This window comes from Balaenoptera musculus, chromosome 3 (genome assembly GCF_009873245.2).
Source record: "Balaenoptera musculus isolate JJ_BM4_2016_0621 chromosome 3, mBalMus1.pri.v3, whole genome shotgun sequence".
In the NCBI taxonomy this organism is placed as follows: Eukaryota; Metazoa; Chordata; class Mammalia; order Artiodactyla; family Balaenopteridae; genus Balaenoptera; species Balaenoptera musculus.
The window spans coordinates 146,654,954-146,676,187 of NC_045787.1; the positions used below are offsets into that span (position 1 = coordinate 146,654,954).

The window sequence follows — 21,234 nt, forward strand, 5'->3', positions numbered from 1 at the left end:
TCCAGGAATGAACTTAACAGAAAATGTACAAGCTCTGAAGAAAACATTAAAATACTATGAAGGATACAGAAGAAGACTTGAACAAGTGGAAAGATAGACCAAGTTCTTGAATAGGAACAGTCAACGGCATAAACCTGTCAGTCCTCCTAATTTAAATGAACAATTCAGTGCCACCCCAATAAGACAAACCAATATGATTTCAAAAAACTAAAGTTCACATGGGGAAAAAAATGGGGTGTTCGATCCTAACAGGTATTAAAACACATAAAACTAATATTAAAACAGTGTCATTTTGGTGAATGAATGAATAGGCCAACAGAATAGAATGGAAAGTATAGAAATAGATTCAGATGTATTTATATATCATAAATAATATAAATTATTAATTTATGTTATTTATATTTAATTTATATGGTAAGTGTGGCATCTGAAACCAGTGAGAAAAAGATGGATTGTTCAGAAAATAGTGTTGGAACAACTGGGTAACCCTCTGGAGAAAGTAAACTTGGCTCTGTATCTCACACCATAAGCCAACACATATTTCAAAATGGGTAAAGATCTAAATGTAAAAAAATCTCAAAACTTTTTTAAGGCCCAAAACACCATAAAAGCCAAGTCAAAATTCTATAGACTAAGAGACAAAGCTCATTTCTAGGGGCAAATCCTCCTAATATCTAAAGAACTCTGGGAGCTGATGTGAAAAAGACTGACAACCTACTAGAAAAACAAGCAGATAGTAGAATAAATACAAGTAGTTCTCAACTTCATTCATGATAAGAAATGAAAATTGAAAGATGGCATTTTTCACTTAATCAGATTGGCAAAAATCCCAGTGTTTGTTAACACACCATGTGTACAAGGCCATGAGAAAGCAGGCATTTGTACCACATTGCTGGTGGGAGTGTAAATTGATATAACTTCTGTGAAGAGCAATTCGGTAACATGTATCAGAATTTTAAAATGCATATATCCTTTGACCTAGCAATTCCACTTTTTCTGGGCAAGTCATTATCTCTCTGTGCCTGTTTCCTCATCTGTAAAAAGTGGATAACTCTACCTCACAGGGTTGTTGTGAGAGTTAAGTTAGAATGATACACATAAAGCACTTAGTACAAAGTACCTGGCACAAGGGAAGTGCTCCACAAATGTCAGTAATATAATAATAGCAGTCATGTGCATTGCATTCTTACCATGTACCACATTACTACATTGTGCTTGGTGCTTTTTATGTATTACCTCTTTTAATCTTTCACTCAGTGCTGTGATCACCAGCATTTAGCCTCTGAGGAGACTGAAGCACAGAGATGTGAAGTGGGTTGTCAAGCAGGATTCAAGCCAGGGCAGATGCTCAAGCCTGCAATATACAGCCTGTTTATTAGGTGCAGTGGGGTGATGAACACCTTAAGGGAGGGTGTTCCCTCCAAGGCCACAGGTCCAAAAAGAGCTTGAAGAATCCAGGAAGGAGACAGGGGTGGGTGGGGTACCTGATGCCCTTGAGGTCCAGCTAAGAAACTTGGATTAGTTAATAAGAAAAATACAATGAAAGAGCCTCCATCTGTTGAGGGTCTATTCTTAATTATTTCCATCAAAACTACATTAATCCATCAAAACTACTCCAGCGAGGTAAATTTATTAAATCCAATTGTACACAAAAGGGAACCACCAGGAGCCAGTGAAGGGGTGTAAGCTGGAATGTGACTTGATCAGTTGTGCGTTTTAGAAAGATCCCTTGGACCGTGGGCTGGACTGACAGGAAGTACCCTAGCAAACTGCCTTGAATTCCATACATTTAAAAAAGTAATGATAACAACATTTGTCTTTGTTTTCTTTCACTCCACAATTTATATTCACTGTAGAAAATATGAAAAATACAAGAAAGTTTAAAGAAATATAAAAAACTGTTAATTCCACCTTCCAGAGACATCCCAATTGATACTTTTCCTCCAGTCTTTTTCCCCCCTCTATGCAAAAAATATGCAGTCATTAGAATGACTGATGGGCGGAAGAGAGGCCCCTGTTAAAGCCTTGCTGATAATTCCCTCCTCTCTTTCTCTCCGTCTTACTAGGTCCACACCAAGAGGCCGACTGATTTTTCCCACGAGTCAGGGAAAGTCCACACGACTCGACGCTACCATCCTCGCTCGCCGCAGGCCGGTCTCTAGGGGGCGCTGCCGCAAGACCCGACGGGGAAGAAGGAAGCCGGTGCGAAAACGCGTTGGAACTTGGGCACCGCGGCAGCCCGTAGCCGGCTTTCCCAACATGGCGGTTCCCCAAGACGTCCACGTCAGGATCTGTAACCAAGAGATTGTTAAATTCGATCTGGAGGTGAAGGCGCTTATCCAGGTACTAATGCCCGGGCCCCACGCCGGGGTCCAGAAGCCCTAAACCCAAGCTCCACTGGCCTTCTGTGAGCTCGGCGGTCTCACTCCCGAGCTTTTCCCCCTTGGTCCCGTCCCCTTCGTCCCCTTGACCATTGGCCTTGATACTCCATCTGGCTGCCGTTGGCTCGCCCTATTCCGGGACACCCCCTCCACCTCAGCCCCGACCAGGCTTCCCCTTTGTGGCTTCTCCCCTACACACCTCTGGCCGTCGCCTCGCCCCCCCGACAGCCTCAAAGCTTACCTGTCATCCTGCTTGGCCCCGCCTTCTGATACCGTTCTCTCCATCCTTTGGTAGCGTCCTGGAAGCCATTAGCCTCGCCCCCTGCTGGCCAGCTCCCTGGGTCCGATGCCCCGTGGCACCAAAGGTCACCTGGCATGGGAGGCACCGTTCGTTACGTGAAACGAACGTCACCTGGACCGTAGTTGAGATTGTTGTAAATGAGGAAATCGAGTCTGCCTGGATCAGAAAGCAGATACTGGCAAAACTGGGACCCGGATAGGGAAAGTCAGTCTGTAGAAAAGACTTAAGAGTCTACTCTTTCGTTTAACAGATGGGGTAATTGAGGTCCTTTGCCTTAAGGCAATTAAGGGTAGAAGGTAGTATTGCAGTAAACCAATTGGCCAAGGCGAGAGTTAGGAATGTAGAAATGGTTCCTTGAGTTTGGCAAAAAGAAACCAAAAGTTTAAAACCTTCCTTTTAGGCAGATCGTTTCCATTTCCAACGAATGTTACTAACCATTCGATGTAGACTCACAGTTTGCAACTAGCTGTCGTAAAAGGTGAAGGAAAGTAAGGCTACCCACGGAAATCAGATGCAAAATAAACCAAATTAATAGCTTATTATATGTTGCAAGGACTGTGATTTAACGAGTAATCCAGAGAACAAGTGAGGCAACTTGATGCAAACATTTAAACTTCTTGAACTTCACGTTTCCCATGTGTAAACTACAAAACATCTGGGCCAATTCTAGAAAAATAAATTTAAGATTCAGAACAAATGAAATTGCCTTTTCACATAATCTAAATTGCTTACGTGCCCTTTTGCATTTTCCAACATTTGCATTCTCGTGATGAGAACAATTGATTATAGCTAGATTTAGCATACTCTTACTGTGTTCCAGCTCCTCTGCTAAACCCTTTACATAGGTACCTGGTCTGTGAAGTGGGTATGTTGTGATGAGGAAACTGAGGCACAGAGGACTCAGTAACTTTCAAGGTTACACAGCTAATAAACTGCTACAACCAGAATTTGAATCCACATAATCTGGCTCTAGGGCCTGCTTTAAAACCTGGCCCTGGGATGAGGTCTCCATAGACCTCTACGAGCTGGAGGAGTATTACTCGTCTAGCTCAAGTCTTTGCGAAGCTAATGGTCTGCCTCTGTGTGAAGCTTACTGGAGGCTGGACCTCAACACAGACTCCGCTGACGGCCTCTCATCCCCTCTGCCGGCATCCCCAGAGTCCAGTGCTGGCCCCCTGCAGGCTGCAGCCCCTGCCCACTCCCATGCCAGTGGCCCCGGCCCCACGGAGCACGCCTGAGCCTCCCAGGCCTCCCCTCCCCGGGCCTCTAGGGTCTTAGGAATGAAATCCAGTGCTCCCCTCTGGGCCCACCACAGCCTCAACTCCCTTCAGCCTTGGGGAGCCGCCGTGGCCTCTTTGGGAACTGTGTCAGCCCAGGGACAGCCCACCTAGGAGTGTTGGGGGAAGGCAGTGCCCCCAACCATGCTGGGGTGGCCCATCCTTCCTCGAGTCGTCACCTCTTATTTGCTACCTTCCTGGCTGGCTGGATGGAAGGAAGTTTCCAGGATAGTTTGTCCTGTTGAGGACCTAACAGCGGGGCAGGGTTGATGCCCAGCATGGGGAGACCTGATCTGAGCATGGTGTTTACAATGGCAGGGAGGATGGAAGTGCTCAGAGTGGACAGTACTAGCTAAGGCCAGGCCCCCATGCAGAGCTCTGCCCGCTACCTTGCCCTGAGGCTCTCTGCGCTAGCTGACTGCCCCTGCAGGGCTGTGGGGAAAAAGGGGCTGCCCACTCTTGCAGAAGTCAGGCAGGGTCCTTCCTAATTCCGCTGCTGCACACATTTTGGTTATTTTTGTATTGAGACTGTTGAATAAAACCAGCTCCGCCCTTTTGCAAAAAAACCAAAAAAACAAAAACAAAAAACCTGGCCCCGGTAATTTTGAATGTCCAGAAACAAATTCTAAATCTACCTTCAAACATGTCTATAAACAGTGTGATTTATAATAGATGGTTTGTAAAATTAGATCGAGAAGTTAATCTTGTCATATGATGCCAGGAATTTAGCATCCTGATTTTCAAGTTGGAAAGATCTAAAGTTATAGTATCTCTTTCGGATGTTTATTCTTGTCAGATGTATAAGCTGCTTTAAGTCTTTCATAATGGCTGGGTGGCGTTTTGTTAAACTTCAAGAACTAATAAGTCAAGACAATTTTGTTTCTATCTATGCTTTTTTGTTGCTTGCTCAGAATTAACCTAAAGAGGGATGAGAAAATGTAAATTATAATGTTTTTGCTTGTGTTGCAGAGGTAAGCAGCAAAGATCAGGATGAATCACAGTCAGTAGGCCAAACTTAGTTGTGCTGTAAGCCAACTCTCACTGTACAGCTGGTTTCATTTCATTTCATTGTCTTGAGAAAGACCTCTTCATCTCTTCAATGTCTCCTAGGATATTGGAGATTGTTCAGGACCATTAAGTGCACTTACCGAACTGAATACTAAAGTGAAAGAGAAGTTTCAACAGTTGCGGCACAGAATACAGGTGAGTGTCTGCAGAGCTGGGGTGCTGAAACTGGGTGACGATGAACAGGGCTCGGAACTGGGACTAACCTCTGCTCGAGGGCTGTCCAGGTCCTTCAGTGGATGTTCAGACAGGGGAGTAGTAAACGTTCAGACAGTGGAGGTAACTGTACTAACCTGCTATCCAGGTAAAAATGAGGGACTTTTGAATGCACAGCACTACCAGCTATGTTACAGGTAGATAGTAGGGACACCATTGTCCTGGGAATTTTTCAACTTGAAAACTCTGAGGTCACTTGCATTACTTTCTTTTCTCTACCGCTCTGTCCAACCCATCCACCTCAATCCATTACCAGTGTCCCCTGTTTTTTTTTTCGTGCTGTCACTTTGCCCAGCCTCTTCCTCTCTATTTCTGTAGTCTCCAGTCACATCAGATGCACATGTAACAGTCCTGAATTCGACTAGGGTATATGTGCTGTCTCCAAAAACAATAGAGTGAGAAAAGTAGCAGTCTGAATAGCATGGGTGTTTCTGTGCTGTGCCCTGAGTGAGGGTAAGATGGGTGGCATGGATCTGGCCATTCCTGTCCGGGTCTTGGGGCACCTGGTCTCGCTGCATATGGTTCTTGGATTTAAAGACTTGTGCTTTTTTTATGACATGGCCCCAGATGCCAGCCAATAACCCTGTTTTTGCTTACCAGACGAAGACAGTCTGTTCCAAAGATGATAGAAAAACTGGCAGTTTGGCCCCTGAAAAACAGTATGTCTGTGTCCTGTACGTTGCTTCCTAAGGGATTTTCAAGGGCAATTTTGGCAATATGCAGTTTTTGTCAAAGGAGTTCACTTTAAGATATCAGCAATGTCACTGAACCTGGCTGATGTCTTTCCACCTCCATCTCTAGTGCTGATTTAATCATTTTAATTTTTTAATTTAGAAAGGCTGTTACTTTCACATGTTTTTTATATATGCGTATATGTGTGTAAATATAGGCAGGCAGGAAAAAGTGCAGTGAAAATCTTAGGTGTGCCTCCTTATTTGTTCTCTGTTCCCCTCCTCCAAATAGGTAACCACTCTTATATGTTACTTATGGATCTTTCCATAGTTTCTCTACTCAGATACTAAAAAAGACAAATGTTTTCTTATTTCTTTCCCGTTTCTCATCTAAAAGGTAGCAGACTAAAATACCACTTTTAAAAAAAATTAATTAATTAATTTATTTATTTTTGGCTGTGTTGGGTCTTCATTTCTGTGCGACGGCTTTCTCTAGTTGTGGCAAGTGGGGGCCACTCTTCATCGCGGTGCGCGGGCCTCTCACTGTCGCGGCTTCTCTTGTTGCGGAGCTCAGGCTCCAGATGCGCAGGCTCAGTAATTGTGGCTCACGGGCCCAGCTGCTCCGTGGCATGTGGGATCTTCCCAGACCAGGGCTTGAACCCGTGACCTCTGCATTAGCAGGCAGATTCCCAACCACTGCGCCACCAGGGAAGCCCTAAAATACCATTTTTAAAGTTAATATGTATTGGAAATCTTTCCATGTCAGTATTGGGAAGCTTCCTCATTCTTTTTTTATAGCCATAATTTATTTTTGGCCTGTCCTCTGTCAAAGGGCATTTATTTGGACTGATTTTTGCTTTTTAAAGCAAATTTATTCCATAAAAGACCTTTTTTCAACTCATATGACTTCAACTCTCCAACCACACTCACCACCTTAAGTATTTCCTTGTTCTTTCTGTTTAAGTTTCTGTGTGCTCACCCAGCGTTTATGTCCTTCACTAAGTAAGATAACCTCAATACATTTACACATTTGTTATGTCCCTCCCTCCCGATCATCAGCTCTTCAACCACTAGTGTACACCTGGCACCTAGTAAGGCCCTAATAATTTTGCACATGGTCAGTGAATATTGACTCCATCCCAGTTTTAATCTGCATCTCCAAACATTTATTAGTGTATAAACAAGCATATAAATAAATAAATTAGTATATAAATGAGCTAATAGTTTATGTTTTTGCATCAATAGCTTGATTAAAACTGGAACTTGTTTTAATTTGAAAGCCAAAAGTATGACATGACCAGACAGGGAAGGACAAATATCATATGATATCACTTACATGTGGAATCTAAAGAATAATACAAATGAACTTATTTATAAAAACAGAAATATACTCACAGACATAGAAAACAAACTTATGGTTAACAAAGGGGAAAGGGTGGTGGAGGGATAAATTAGGAGTTTGGGATTAACAGATACACACCACTGTATAGAAAATAGATAAACAACAAGGATTTACTGTATAGCACAGGGAACTATATTCAAATCTTATAATAACCTATAATGGAAAAGAATTGGAATATATATATGTATAACTGAATCACTTTGCTATATACCTGAAACTAACACAATATTGTAAATCAACTATACTTCAGTTAAAAAAATATGACATGAAACTCAAGGTATATTGGCATCTTTAATTATAGTCTGTCTGATAGTTCCATCATCTGAAGTTCTTGGGGGTCTCAGACAGCTGGTTGTTAGGTCTGCTGTCCGTCACTGTGGTGGACGGTTGGGTCCTGGTGTTTGGTTATTTTGGGCTCTGAGTACTCCTCTTCAGAAGCCCTTCCTGGTGGGACTTTTGTGTGGCCTGAATTGAAGGCAAGTCTCTTCAAAGGTTTTTGCATTTGCTTTTGCCAGGTCTCCTGGGATTATCACAAGTCTGGGAGCACTTTTATGTTCATTTCTCCTTGTGGAGTTTCTGAAGCCACTCAGGGAGTATGAATTTGAATCCTAGATCAGTGTGAGGATAGCTCCATGGTTATATATTCTCAGGGAAGATATTTCTAACCAGACCCCACAGCAAAAAAGGACAAGCTTCCACATTTTCTCTGTGCTGGGTGACAGACATTTTCCTAGTTCACTTTTTCACTGAGGGTGTATCCCTTTGTGGTCCTGGCTTTGTGGTGTCCTCAGTTCCAATTCCTGGCCTCAAATGGCCAAGGCTTCATTTTCTGTCCCCACATAGACTTTATTTTTTTTTGTTTTTTTATAACTATTTATTTATTTGGTTGTGCTGGGTCTTAGTTGCAGCAGGTGGGCTCCTTAGTTGTGGCAGGTGGGCTCCTTAGTTGCAGCTCGAGGACTCCTTAGTTGCAGCTCACCTGCTCCTTAGTTGTGGCAGGTGGGTTCCTTAGTTGCTGCTCACTGGCTCCTTAGTTGTGGCATGTGAACTCTTAGTTGCGGCACGCGTGTGGGATCTAGTTCCCTGGCCAGAGATCGAACCTGGGCCCCCTGCATTGGGAGTGTGGAGTCTTAACCACTGCGCCACCAGGGAAGTCCCCCCACATGGACTTTAAAACCCTCTTTGCCGCCAATCTAAAATGAAATATGTACAGAGATCGAGAGTAAGCATGTAGCAACAGCAGTGTGGTATTTCCATCATATTTCAGAGTGGAATCAGTAGGCTCCTATATAGTCGTATTTTTTTCCTTTTCTTTTCAGGCATGCCCTAGATTAGAGAAGTGTATCTCCTGCTTCAGGGCAGCCTCACATCCCTCACAGGAAGACCGCTCTGGCTCTTAGTCCCCTTCTGGTTTTGTGGTCCTGGGGATGCTCCTTACTTTCCTGCAGACTGAGCTATCTATGTAAAAGGATGTTTGTTGTATGTGAACTGGCATTCCTAAGTCTTCCGTTCTAGGAGAGTTTTCTTTTTTCTAATATTTATTTATTTGGCTGCATCAGGTCTTAGTTGTGGCATGTGGGATCTCTCGTTGCAGCACGCGGGCCCTTCGTTGCGGTGCGCAGGCTCCAGAGGGTGCGGGCTTAGTAGTTGAGGCATGTGGGCTTCTCTCTAGTTGTGGCACGCGGGCTCAGTAGTTGCGGCACGTGGGCTCTCTAGTTGTGTCGCGTGGGCTCTAGAGCATGTGGGCTTAGTTGCCCTGTGGCACGTGGGATCTTACTTCCCCGACCAGGGATCAAACCCACATCCCCTGCATTGGAAGGCAGATTCTTAACCACTGGACCACCAGGGAAGTCCCTAGGAGGGTTTTCAAGTGCTGTTGCATAACTGGTAGAAATAGAAGTGCTCTCCGGTTTTGTATTAGCTTTTAAAGTCATTTTAATTTAGAGCTGTTTTCCCCCCACAGGAGCTTGAGCAGTCGGCTAAAGAGCAAGACAAAGAATCGGAGAAGCAAGTTCTGCTCCAGGAAGTGGAGAATCACAAAAAGCAGATGCTCAGGTAGGTAGGGCCTGGCTTCCTGCTAGTGGCCTTGGCTGGGTTGCTTGCTCCCTGTGAGGCTTGTGCCAGGGTTTACCTAATAAACCTAGCTTAATGACTCAGTTGTGCCATTTATACACAGACTGGATGTAATTCTCAAAGCTGGGGGGCAAGCAGGGGCTGCTGGGTAAGTGAGACTGTGCATAGTTTACAAAAGCGTATTTAACATTATATTGTATTTTATATTTTTTAAAAAGCCAGAAAATGGTTGCTTTTGTAATACAAGGTCCGTTTTTTTTTTTTTTTTTTTTAATATTTATTTATTTGGCTACACTGGGTCTTAGTTGCAGCACGCGGGATCTTCGTTGGTGCGTGCAGGATCTTTAGTTGTGGCATGTGGGCTCTAGTTCCCTGACCAGGGGAATGAGCCTGGGTCCCCTGCATTGGGAGCAGGGAGTCTTAACCACTGGACCACCAGGGAAGTCCCAGTAATACAAGGTTCTTTTTAATCTGAAGAGAATTGATATCTTAAGAAGACAGACCAAAATGCAGAAAGTTTTTGGTTTTTTTTTTTAATTAATTAATTAATTTATTTATTTTTGGCTGTGTTTTGGGTCTTTGTTTCTGTGCGAGGGCTTTCTCTAGTTGGGGCGAGCGGGGGCCACTCTTCATCGCGGTGCACGGGCCTCTCACTGTCACGGCCTCTCTTGTTGCGGAGCACAGACTCCAGACGCGAAGGCTCAGTAGTTGTGGCTCACGGGCCCAGTTGCTCTGCGGCATGTGGGATCCTCCCAGACCAGGGCTCGAACCCGTGTCCCCTGCATTGGCAGGCAGACTCTCAACCACTGCGCCACCAGGGAAGCCCTGTAGAAAGTTTTGAATGGGACTTTATCTTAAAAAATGAAACAAAAATATGTAAATAAGCTTATGTTAAATAAAATTGAGGTTTTCATTGCAGCTATATGCTAATCCTTGATTATATAACTGAAGGTATGTGCTGTTTCTTGGTATTGAAATTGGGGGACTTATCCAACAAAATTGTCTGATAGCATGAAACTACCTGACCCTTCACATTTGATGTTTGCACCACAATCAAAAAGAAGGTTGTTATTGCAAAAATATTTGAGGGCCCCATCAACTTTTCCAAGCACCTGGTAGCCAGATCCTTCTCTTTTGAAGTCCCTATCAGTGTCACCATCCTTGTAGGTTTTCTCTTCATCCTTGTTAACTGGACTAACTCTGTCACATCTGTATTTGTCTATGGCTTTGCTTCTGATTTGAGTAATTCTCCAGCATCATCCTTGCTGACAGCAGCTCTGTTTATAACGCCCAGCTGTCAGGAGGATAGGGACTGACAAAGACATGGGCATGGTAGAGGCTCCTGTGAGGAGGGAGGGATGTGTGAGTGGGGACCAGTGAGACTTTGTGTCATGATGGCTTTCCTTTCCCTAGGCCACCATGGGGACTCAGATTATAAACACTGAGTAAAGAAGACCCCTTGTGTAAAATCTAGCAAGTTAACACCAGCAAAATCACCTCAGCATGGGTTTAAAGTTGCGAGTGACCATTCAGGATGTGGAATTCCAGGGTAGAGGAGAGAAAGCAGTAAATTAATACTTTGGCGATTTTGTGTTGAAACAGTACTTGTGCTTACCTGGGTTATCGTGCTTGTCACACTATACAGTAAATATTTTTGCTTGTCTTTCTCCCCAGTAAATGTGAGTCCCTGAGGGCAAGCACTATTGTTCATTCATCTCTGCCTTGCAGGGCCCAGCAGAACTCCTTTGTAAACAGTTGAAAATGTAATTGATTCTTTTAAAATATTAGGTGTGAGACGGCATAGCAGATGCTGGTCAGGCATCAGAGAGCTCATTTGAACACTTTCAACATAGAGGTGCTATTCAAAACCACCCTATCAGTTTGTGTACTCTCATTTGCCTCTTTAAATATTCCGGGGGTTAGCACAATTGATTTGAGCCCGCTGCGTAAGAGTTCTAGTGCATGGGTTTGATTCTCCGAGGAGCCCAGTTAACTTTTTTATAGTCCATCAAACAAAGGCCTCACTCTAATGTAAATTGGTGCAGCCACTATGGAAAACAGTATGGAGGTTCCTCAGAAAACTAAAAATAGACTTACCATATGATCCAGCAATCCCACTTCTGGGCATATACCCAGACAAAACTATAATTCGAAAAGATACATGCACCCCTATGTTGATGTAAATAGCAGCACTATTCACAATAGCCAAGACATGGAAACAACCTAAATGTCCATTGATAGATGAATGGATAAAGAAGATGTGGTACATATATACAATGGAATATTACTCAGCCATAAAAAAGAACAAAATAATACCATTTGCAACAAACCTAGAGATTATCGTACTAAGCAAAGTAAGTCAGAAAGAGAAGGACAGATACCATATGATATCACTTATAAGTGGAATCTAAAATACGACACAAATGAACATATCTATGAAACAGATAGACAGACTCACAGACAGAACAGACTTGTGGTTGCCAAGGGGGAGTGGGGGAGGGAAGGACTGGGAGTTTGGGATTAGTAGATGCAAACTAGTATATATAAGATGGATAAACAACAAGGTCCTACTGTATAGCACAGGGAACCATATTCAATATCCTGTGATAAACCATAATGGAAAAGAATATGAAAAAAAATATATATATATACGTATAACTGAGTCACTTTGCTATTCAGCAGAAATTAACACATTATATATCAACTATATCAACATTATATATCAACTTCAATAAAATATTTTTTTAAAAAAAGACCCCACTCAAACTCCAGGGAACTGGTCACCAAATTTGAGTTGTTTCTCACAAGGAGATCAGGTAAAAAATGTAACTAAATCATGTCAGACTGGACTCTTCTAATACAGTGTGTTTGTGTTGTCCGTGATTGGTCTGTGGTTTGTAAAGAACAGCAAATCTTGAAGAAATACTGAAGAAGACTGTCTTGTAATGATTTTTCTACTTCCTATTACACATATTGATTGAGCAGCTAATGGGCCAATAACTGTTGTTCTGGGTACTGGTGATACAAAGATGAGCGAGGCATGGTTCTCGAGGAACAGAACCAAGCCGCACACAAGGCAAGGCAGTAATGTGTAAGAGATGACCTTGAACGGGGCCTCGTGTGCCCCGCTGGGAAGTCTGGATGTTACCCTGAAGTCTGGAGCCATTGTGGGCTGTAAACAGAGGCATGCTATGGCCAGGTTGCTCCCTGTGGCTGTCCTGGGGGGAGAGGGACAGTTAATGGGCGGTAGGAAAACAACCCAGAGACAGCCTCCAGGATCCAGACAAGAGGTGTTGGAGCCTGAGCTGGAGCAGTTGCTGGGGCAACCAAGAGGAGGAAGTGGTGGGAGGCGGGGATGGACCCTGGGCCAAACTCGGGTGGCCTTCCCATCACTCCCTGGCTGGAAGGAAGACCTGCTGTGACTTGAACTGACAGCCTGGTGGCATCAACAGAAACTCACACATGACCCTTCTGATTCCAGCAATCAGACCTCATGGAGGAAGGCAAATCTCACTTGCAAAATTGCTATCGACAACCTAGAGAAAGCAGAACTTCTCCAGGGAGGAGACCTCTTCAGGCAAAGGTATCTGTCTTTTTGTCTTTCTGGGCTCTGGTGACAGAATAAAGAGCAATCGGCAAGGTGCAAAACCCACTGTGGGGAACCCCCTCTTGTTTTCAGTATAAAATTAGTATTTAATTTTATAAGTAATATTTTTTTAAGTATGAAAGAAATATATTCTTATTTGTAGTAAATTAGTAATATAAAGAAAAATATGAATAACAAGCTGAAAGTAAGTCATAATTGTACTACTCACAAACGTTTTGATATATTGCCTCCTCTCATTATTTTTTCTTCCATATTTTTTATAAAGTCAATATCATACCATACATAAAATTTAGTCTCCTACTCTTCTTCACTTAGTATCATTGCACAAAGACTTACATGTTTTTTTAAAAAGCTCTTTAAACAAATGTTAATAGTATATAGTATTCCCTTATATTAACTAATCCCCTGTTTGTGTGTGTTTATATTTCTAGTTTGTCAGTGTTATAAATAACACACCAGGGCACATGTCAGTACATAAGGCTTTGTCCACATTCTGGATGTTTCCTTTGGAGAGATTCCCAGATGAGATTATTGGTTCAAAGGCGTGAACATTTCTAAGGCTCCTAATACATATCGCCAGATGGCTTTCAGAAGGTAGCACCAGTTTACGTTCCTATCAGCTGTCTCTAAGAGCATGCTCTCAGCACGCCTTTGTCACCACTGACTATGATCGTTTAAACATATGTACTAATTCGATAGATTAAAAAATGGGATCTCATTTGAATCTGGGGCTTTCCTGCAGCCGGGCTTTTGTTGACATTCCTCCTCCCACTCTGGACTTCTAGGAAAACCGCCAAAGAGAGCCTGGCCCAGACGTCCAGTGCCATCACAGAGAGCCTCATGGGGATCAGCAGGATGATGTCCCAGCAGGTCCAGCAGAGCGAGGAAGCCATGCAGACGCTGGGTAAAGCCGGGCCTGCAGTGGGAAGCTGCTCCCGGAGATACGGGCTCCAGAGCCCTTGCCCCCGGGCTCCTCCACCTCTGCCCCCATCCGCCCCCAAGCTTACTGATCTGTGTGGCTTCTCACTTCTTCGACAGCCTGGTCTTACCCAGAGTGGGATATGCCGCTCTCATTTCCCTTTTCGGTTTTTATAGTTGTACTACAAGATCCACACACCCCCATCAAAATGTGCAGAAGCACTCCCAGGGGCTCTCCTGCAGAGTGGGTGCCAGCAAGGCTGGAGGAGGGGCCTGGGAGTCTGTTTCTCATCTAGGGCTCTGGGGACCCCCCTGGCCAGGCAGAGAGATGATCAGTTATTGGCTGCCAGCTAGTCTGCTAGGATTTCATCAGCTTACAGTTGTACTCCCCAATGTTATTTTTACTGTGAACTCCTTTTATTTCTTTATTTTTGGGCTGCACCATGCGACATGCGGGATCCTAATTCCCCGACCAAGGATCGAACCCGTGCCCCATGCAGTGGAAGCACGGAGTCCTAATCACTGGACCGCCAGGGAAGTCCTGTGAGCTCCTTTTAAAAGATGCAGTCAAAGGCCACAGAAGAAGCTTCCGGAGACCATCTGGGTCTCCCCAACAGCTTTTCCATGATGTCTCCCTTATAACACAGAAGAGAATCTGCCCTGCCCAGGATCCTCCATGTAGGAAAACAGGAAGAGAGTTTACTGTTTGAAATACTTTTGGAAGATTTTACACATAGACAAAAGTAGAGAGCCTGGTACATGAGTCCCAGGAACCCATCACCCAGCTCCAGCAGTTGTCAATTCCTGGCCAATCTTGTTTCAACTCTGTCCTCACTATGCTCTCATCTGGATTACTTTGAAGCAAATCTCAGACGTCATCCATATAAATATTTCAGTATGTCTCTCTAAAAGATAAGAGACTCTTGAAACAAAAAATAAACAAAACAAAACCACAATACCATTATCACCCCTAAAAATTATCTGTAATTTTGAACCACTCTTTTTTTTTTTTTCAGTGTACTATCAAAACAGGCAGAAGCAAAAGGAAAGCAAGCAGCTTGTCCCCAAGGTCACTCCCTGTGTTTGAAAATTTTCTGGGCATTTAGGCTCGGAACCAGCTGGTCACCTCCTCTGAATGTGCACCGGGGTCATGGCCTGAGCCTGGGGAGAGGCCTTGGAGAACGTGAGAGGGAGGAGCTGGCCTGGCCTTGGAATCGAGGGCTTTTCTGCCTCTGGTGCGGGTGACAGGACACCCACACCCAGCACGTATATCAGAAACAGGCCATATATTTAAGTGGTGAGAAGGGTGCACAGATCCTGATGGTTTCTGAGGTACATTTTGTAGGAGAGAGAGCCATTGAAGAAAGAAGAATGCAGTTCTTTTTTTTTTTTTTTTTTTTTACTTATTTATTTTTGGCTGTGTTGGGTCTACTCTTCGTTGCGGTGTGCGGGCTTCTCGTTGCGGTGGCTTCTCTTTGTTGCGGAGCACGGGCTCTAGAGCGCAGGCTCAGTAGTTGTGGCGCATGAGCTTAGTTGCTCCACAGCATGTGGGATCTTCCCGGACCAGGGCTCGAACCCGTGTCCCCTGCATTGGCAGGAGGATTCCTGACCACTACGCCACCAGGGAAGTCAAAGAATGCAGTTTTCAATCCTTTCTTTATGACTCACAAATTCAAAAGTCTTTTAGGACCACAATTTTTTTTAAAAAGCCCATTAAGGATATGATGTCTGGTATTTGCTACAAAATTGTAGGTGGGGGGCATTGAATGGGGGTCGTGAGGGGACAGGACTGCCAGGGAGTTGGTGGTTCATGTGTGTGGGTGATGCCACATGGCACTTCATGATATTATATATCTACTTTTGTGATGGTTAAAATTCTCTGTAAAGAAAGTTTAAAAAAGAAAGGCCTATTAGGTTTTTACTTAACAGGTTCTTACTTAGGTTTTCAAAATGGCAGCAGGCATGGAGAAAGAGGGCTGAGAGGGATTTTTGTTACATGAGTGTTTGTTTTTACCCCTTCTCTGTGTTTTTTTTTTAATAGATCTTTATTGGAGTATAATTGCTTCACCATACTGTGTTAGTTTCTGTTGCACAACAAAGCGAATCAGCCATATGCATACACATGTCCCCATATCCCCTCCCTCTTGAGCCTCCCTCCCATCCTCCCTATCCCACCCCTGTAGGTGGTCACAAAGCACTGAGCTGACCTCCCTGTGCCATGCGGCCGCTTCCCACCAGCCAACTATTTTACATTCGGTAGTGTATATATGTCGATGCTACTCTCACTTCACCCCAGCTTCCCCCTCCCACCCCATGTCCTCAAGTCCATTCTCTATGTCTACCTCTTTATTCCTGCCCTGCAACTAGGTTCATCAGTACCAGTTTTTTTTTTTGATTCCATATATGTGCATTAGCATACGGTATTTGTTTTTCTCTTTCTGACTTCACTCTGTATGACAGACTCTAGGTCCATCCACCTCACTACAAATAACTCAATTTCATTTCTTTTTATGGCTGAATAATATTCCATTGTATATATGTGCCACACCTTCTTTATCCATTCATTTGTCGATGGACATTTAGGCTGGTTCCATGTCCTGGCTCTTGTAAATAGTGCTGTGATGAACATTGTGGTACATGTCTCTTTCTGAATTATGGTTTTCTCAGGGTATATGCCCAGTAGTGGGATTGCTAGGTCATAAGGTATTTCTATTTTTAGTTTTTTAAGGAACCTCCATACTGTTCTCCATAGTGGTTGTATCAATTTACATTCCCACCAACAGTGCAGGAGAGTTCCCTTCTCACCACCCCCTTTCCAGCATTTATTGTTTCTAGATTTTTTTATAATGGCCATTCTGACTGGTGTGAGGTGATACCTCATTGTAGTTTTGAGTTGCATTTCTCTAATAATTAGTGATGTTGAGCATCTTTTCATGTGCCTCTTGGCCATCTGTATGTCTTCCTTGGTGAAATGTCTATTTAGGTCTTCCACCCATTTTTTAACTGGATTGTTTGTTTTTTTGATATTGAGCCCCATGAACTGTTTTGTACATTTTGGGCATAAATCCTTTGTCTGTTGTTTCATTTGCAAATATTTTCTCCCATTCTGAATGTTGTCTTTTTGTCTTGTTTATGGTTTCCTTTGCTGTGCAAAAGCTTTGAAGTTTAATTAAGTCCAATTTGTTTATCTTTGTTTTTATTTCCGTTACTCTAAGAGGTGGGTCAAAAAAGATCTTGCTGTGGTTTATGTCAAAGAGTGTTTTTCCTGTGTTTTTCTCTAAGAGCTTTATAGTGTCTGGTCTTACATTTAAGTCTTTAATCCATTTGGAGTTTATTTTTGTGTATGGTGTTAGGGAGTGTTCTAATTTCATTCTTTTACACGTAGCTGTCCAGTTTCCCCAGCGCCTCTTAATTGAAGAGGCTGTCTTTTTCCATTGTATGTTCTTGCCTCCTTTGTCCTAAATTACGTGCCCATATGTGTGTGGGTTTGTCTCTGGGCATTCTATCCTGTACCATTGATCTATATTTCTGTTTTTGTACCAGTACCATACTGTCTTGATTACTGTAGCTTTGTGGTATAGTTTGAAGTCAGGGAGCCTGATTCCTCCAACTCCATTTTTCTTTCTCAAGATTGCTTTGGCTCTTCGGGGGTCTTTTATGTTTCCATACAAATTGTAAAATTTTTTGTTCTAATTCTGTGAAGAATGTCATTGGTAGTTTGATAGGGATTGCATTGAATCTGTAGATTGCTTTGGGTAGTTTAGTCGTTTTCACAATATTGATTCTTCCAATCCAAGAACATGGTATATTTCTCCATCTGTTTATGTCATCTTTGATTTCTTTCATCAGTGTTTTATAGTTTTCTGAGTACAAGTCTTTCGCCTCCTTAGGCAGGTTTATTCCTAGGTATTTTATTCTTTTTGTTGCAATGGTAAATGCGAGTGTTCCCTTAATTTCTCCTTCTGATTTTTCGTTGTTGGTGTATAGGAATGCCAGAGATTTCTGTGCATTAATTTTGTATCCTGGAACCTTACCAAAGTCATTGATTAATTCTAGTAGTTTTCTGGTGGCATCTTTAGGATTTTCTATGTATAGTATCATGTCATCGGCAAACAGTGACAGTTTTACTTCTTCTTTTCCGATTTGGATTCCTTTTATTTCTTTTTCTTCTCTGATTGCTGTGGCTAGGACTTCCAAAACTATGTTGAATAAGAGTGGCGAGAGTGGACATCCTTGTCTTGTTCCTGATCTTAGAGGAAATGCTTTCAGTTTTTCACCACTGAGTATGATGCTTGCTGTGGATTTGTCATATATGGCCTTTATTATGTTGAGGTAGGTTCCCTCTGTGCCCATTTTCTGGAGAGTTTTTATCATAAATAGGTGTTGAATTTTGTCAAAAGCTTTTTCTGCATCTATTGAGATGATCATATGGTTTTTATTCCTTAAATTGTTAATGAGGTGTATCACATTGATTGATTTGCATATATTGAAGAATCCTTGCCTCCCTGAGATAAATCCCACTTGACCATGGTGTATGATCCTTTTAATGTGCTGTTGGATTCTGTTTGCTAGTATTTTGTTCAGGATTTTTGTATCTGTGTTTATCAGTGATATTGGTCTATAATTTTCTTTTTTGTGATATCTTTTTCTGGTTTTGGTATCAGGGTGATGGTGGCTTCGTAGAATGAATTTGGGAGTGTTTCTCCCTCTGCAATTTTTTGGAAGAGTTTGAGAAGGATCGGTTTTAGCTCTTCTCTAACCTGTGTTTTTCAAAACGCTACTCTGTTTCCTCTGGTAATTTCTTTTATCTGTTAATTAACTTGTAATTTTGTGAAAAGGTAATATAAATTACATGGTTAAGGAAAAAAACCTCCAGGACAGCACTGTCCCATGGAAACATAATGGGAGCCACATACATTCACTTAAAATTTTTCATTAGACACATTAAAAAAAGTAAAAACAAACATATGAAATTAATTGTAATCGTGTATTTAACCATTTCAATATACAATTCATAGTGAAAATTATTGAGATATTTGACATTCCTTTTTTTTTTTTCCACACTAGAGCTCTGAAATCGTGTGGGTATTTTACCCACAGACACATGGCAGTTTGGATTGGATACATTTTACACACTCAGGTGTCACATGTGTCTAGTGGCCGTCATTCCAGGCTGCACAGCCCTGGACAGTACAGGAGGGAAACAGAAAGACTGCTCTCCCTTCTGACCTCCCCCTGCCCGTGACCTCCAGGTCTGGTGCCAGAGGTGCGCACTGTTACCAGTCTCTTTCATAGCCTTCTGAGACCCTCCAGCACACAGAGCACAAGGAAATTAAATGTTACCTATCCCCTTCTTTCTTACATAAATGGAAACGTTTCACATGTTGTCCTTCACGCCTCACCTTCTCACCTGACAACATGTTTCATTCTGTGGATGTTCTGATGATGCCCTGTTATGCTTTGTAGAGGAATCTTGCCAGGGAAACCTTCCTCCTCAAGTGTCAGGTCCAGAAACCCACACTCCAGTTAGTTTGACATGTGGGCATAACGAGCCTTAAGGGACACATGCCTCCTTTTAGGTTTCACACAGGGGCTGGAGCACAGGTGTTATGTGTTTAAAGCTACAGCCAGTGTCCCAGGACTGCAGGACTGGCGCGTGTGAGGGCATGTGGCAGGGCCCAGGACATCCTTGCCCCTTCACAATCCCACAAAGAGCAGATCTGACCACCAGACGCCCCGGCGGGTGCACCTCACAGGCGGCAAGTCCTGCCCCCCAGCCCTGCCCCCACAGAGACCTCACAGTGCCTGTCCACGGTCACCCGTGTTAGTTTTGCAGCCGGGGGTTCTTCTCAGCAGCGCCTGCCTCCAGAAAGCAGAGGTTGGTGGCGAGGAAAGGAACCATCCTCTGCCCTTTTCCCTGGTGATGTCCATGTTGGGAGGACTCCTAGTTATGGCCCTGTGACAGTGTATGTAAACAAACCTTATCCTTCCCTGAGCTGGGAGAGACCCAGGGAACTGCCTCTCCTTCCCCTGTCCTTGTTCTGTGCTCCTCTGAGTTGCCTCTGTTCACATCCTTTGCCCTGGCTCAGAGGAACTTGCTTCCGAGCACAGTGTTAATTACGGGGAACCCAGCTGGCAGAGCAGAGTCTTTGGATTCGGTGTTGTACAGTTTCTTAGTCAGGCTCCCTCCCTCTTTTGTTTCAGTTAATTCTTCACGGACTATCCTGGATGCAAATGAAGAATTCAAGTCCATGTCGGGGACCATCCAGTTGGGACGGAAGCTCATCACAAAATATAATCGCCGAGAGCTGACTGACAAGCTTCTCATTTTCCTTGCGCTCGCCCTCTTTCTTGCTACGGTTCTCTATATTGTGAAAAAGCGGCTCTTTCCATTTTTGTAAGACCTGAGAGCTGCCAGCTTTTGCCCTTTGAGTTCCAATGTCAGGATCCAGCCACGCTCCTGAGCTCTGGCCCCGGCCGCCAGACTGATCCACGCCCCCCAGTCTGCTCCAGTCGCTCAGCAGGTCGGATGGAGACACAGCCCCGCCTTCCTGAGCTTCTGCAGGTGGCTGGCGTGTAAGGGGCGAACAGAGCAAGGGGAGGGAGGCCTGTCATCGGGACACCTGCAGAGACACAGGGACTCCAAGAGCTGTCGCACACTGTGGTGGCTGCCACTTGGGGCACTCAGGCCGGCCTCCAGGATTTGATGTCCCTCTTGGGTACCCCTCCCCCGCTGCAGCCTTAGGCCGGCCTCCAGGATTTGATGTCCCTCTTGGGTACCCCTCCCCCGCTGCAGCCTTAATGCCAGATCTGGAGGAGGGAAGAGAAAAGGGAGAAAGAGGAGGATGGAAACTCACATCCATTCCTTGAATAAAGTTGACTAAATTATTTTTTTATTTAAAAAAATTTATTTATTTATTTATTTATTTATTTTTGGCTGCGTTGGGTCTTTGTTGCTGCACGCGGGCTTTCTCTAGTTGTGGCGAGTGGCGGCTACTCTTCACTGCGGTGGCTCCTCTTGTTGCGGAGCACAGGCTCTAGGCGTATGGGCTTCAGTAGTTGTGGCTCGCGGGCTCTAGAGTGCAGGCTCAGTAGTTGTGGCGCACGAACTTAGTTGCTCCGCGGCACGTGGGATCTTCCGGGACCAGGGCTCGAACCCCTGTCCCCTACATTGGCAGGCGGATTCTTAACCACTGCGCCACCAGGGAAGTCCCAAGTTGACTATTTAATAGCATGAAATGCATTCGGTTTTCTAAGGTATCCCTCTGGGAATTCATGTGCCTGTCTTGATGTCCAGATTTCTGGAACATGAATTTGGATCAT

The 21,234-nt window shown here is 43.8% G+C and overlaps 1 protein-coding gene across 1 annotated transcript; it reads left to right on the forward strand.

Moving 5' to 3' along the window:
* The first annotated feature begins 1,965 nt into the window (after positions 1–1,965).
* On the forward strand, positions 1,966–20,808 carry BNIP1 (BCL2 interacting protein 1). The gene is made up of 6 exons (XM_036848957.1): positions 1,966–2,343; positions 5,070–5,162; positions 9,277–9,368; positions 12,868–12,969; positions 13,779–13,897; positions 20,116–20,808. The coding sequence occupies exons 1-6, from the start codon at positions 1,996–1,998 to the stop codon at positions 20,310–20,312; spliced, it is 951 nt and encodes a 316-aa protein (XP_036704852.1). The 5' UTR covers positions 1,966–1,995; the 3' UTR covers positions 20,313–20,808.
* The last annotated feature ends 426 nt before the right edge of the window (positions 20,809–21,234 follow it).

Bases quoted from the DNA above. Each gene is read 5' to 3' on its own strand.
- BNIP1 (XM_036848957.1), top strand. From the start codon at position 1,996: ATGGGCGGAAGAGAGGCCCCTGTTAAAGCCTTGCTGATAATTCCCTCC. The intron at 5,163-9,276 runs GTGAGTGTCTGC...TTCCCCCCACAG, and splicing joins AGTTGCGGCACAGAATACAG to GAGCTTGAGCAGTCGGCTAA. The intron at 12,970-13,778 runs GTATCTGTCTTT...CTGGACTTCTAG, and splicing joins GGAGACCTCTTCAGGCAAAG to GAAAACCGCCAAAGAGAGCC.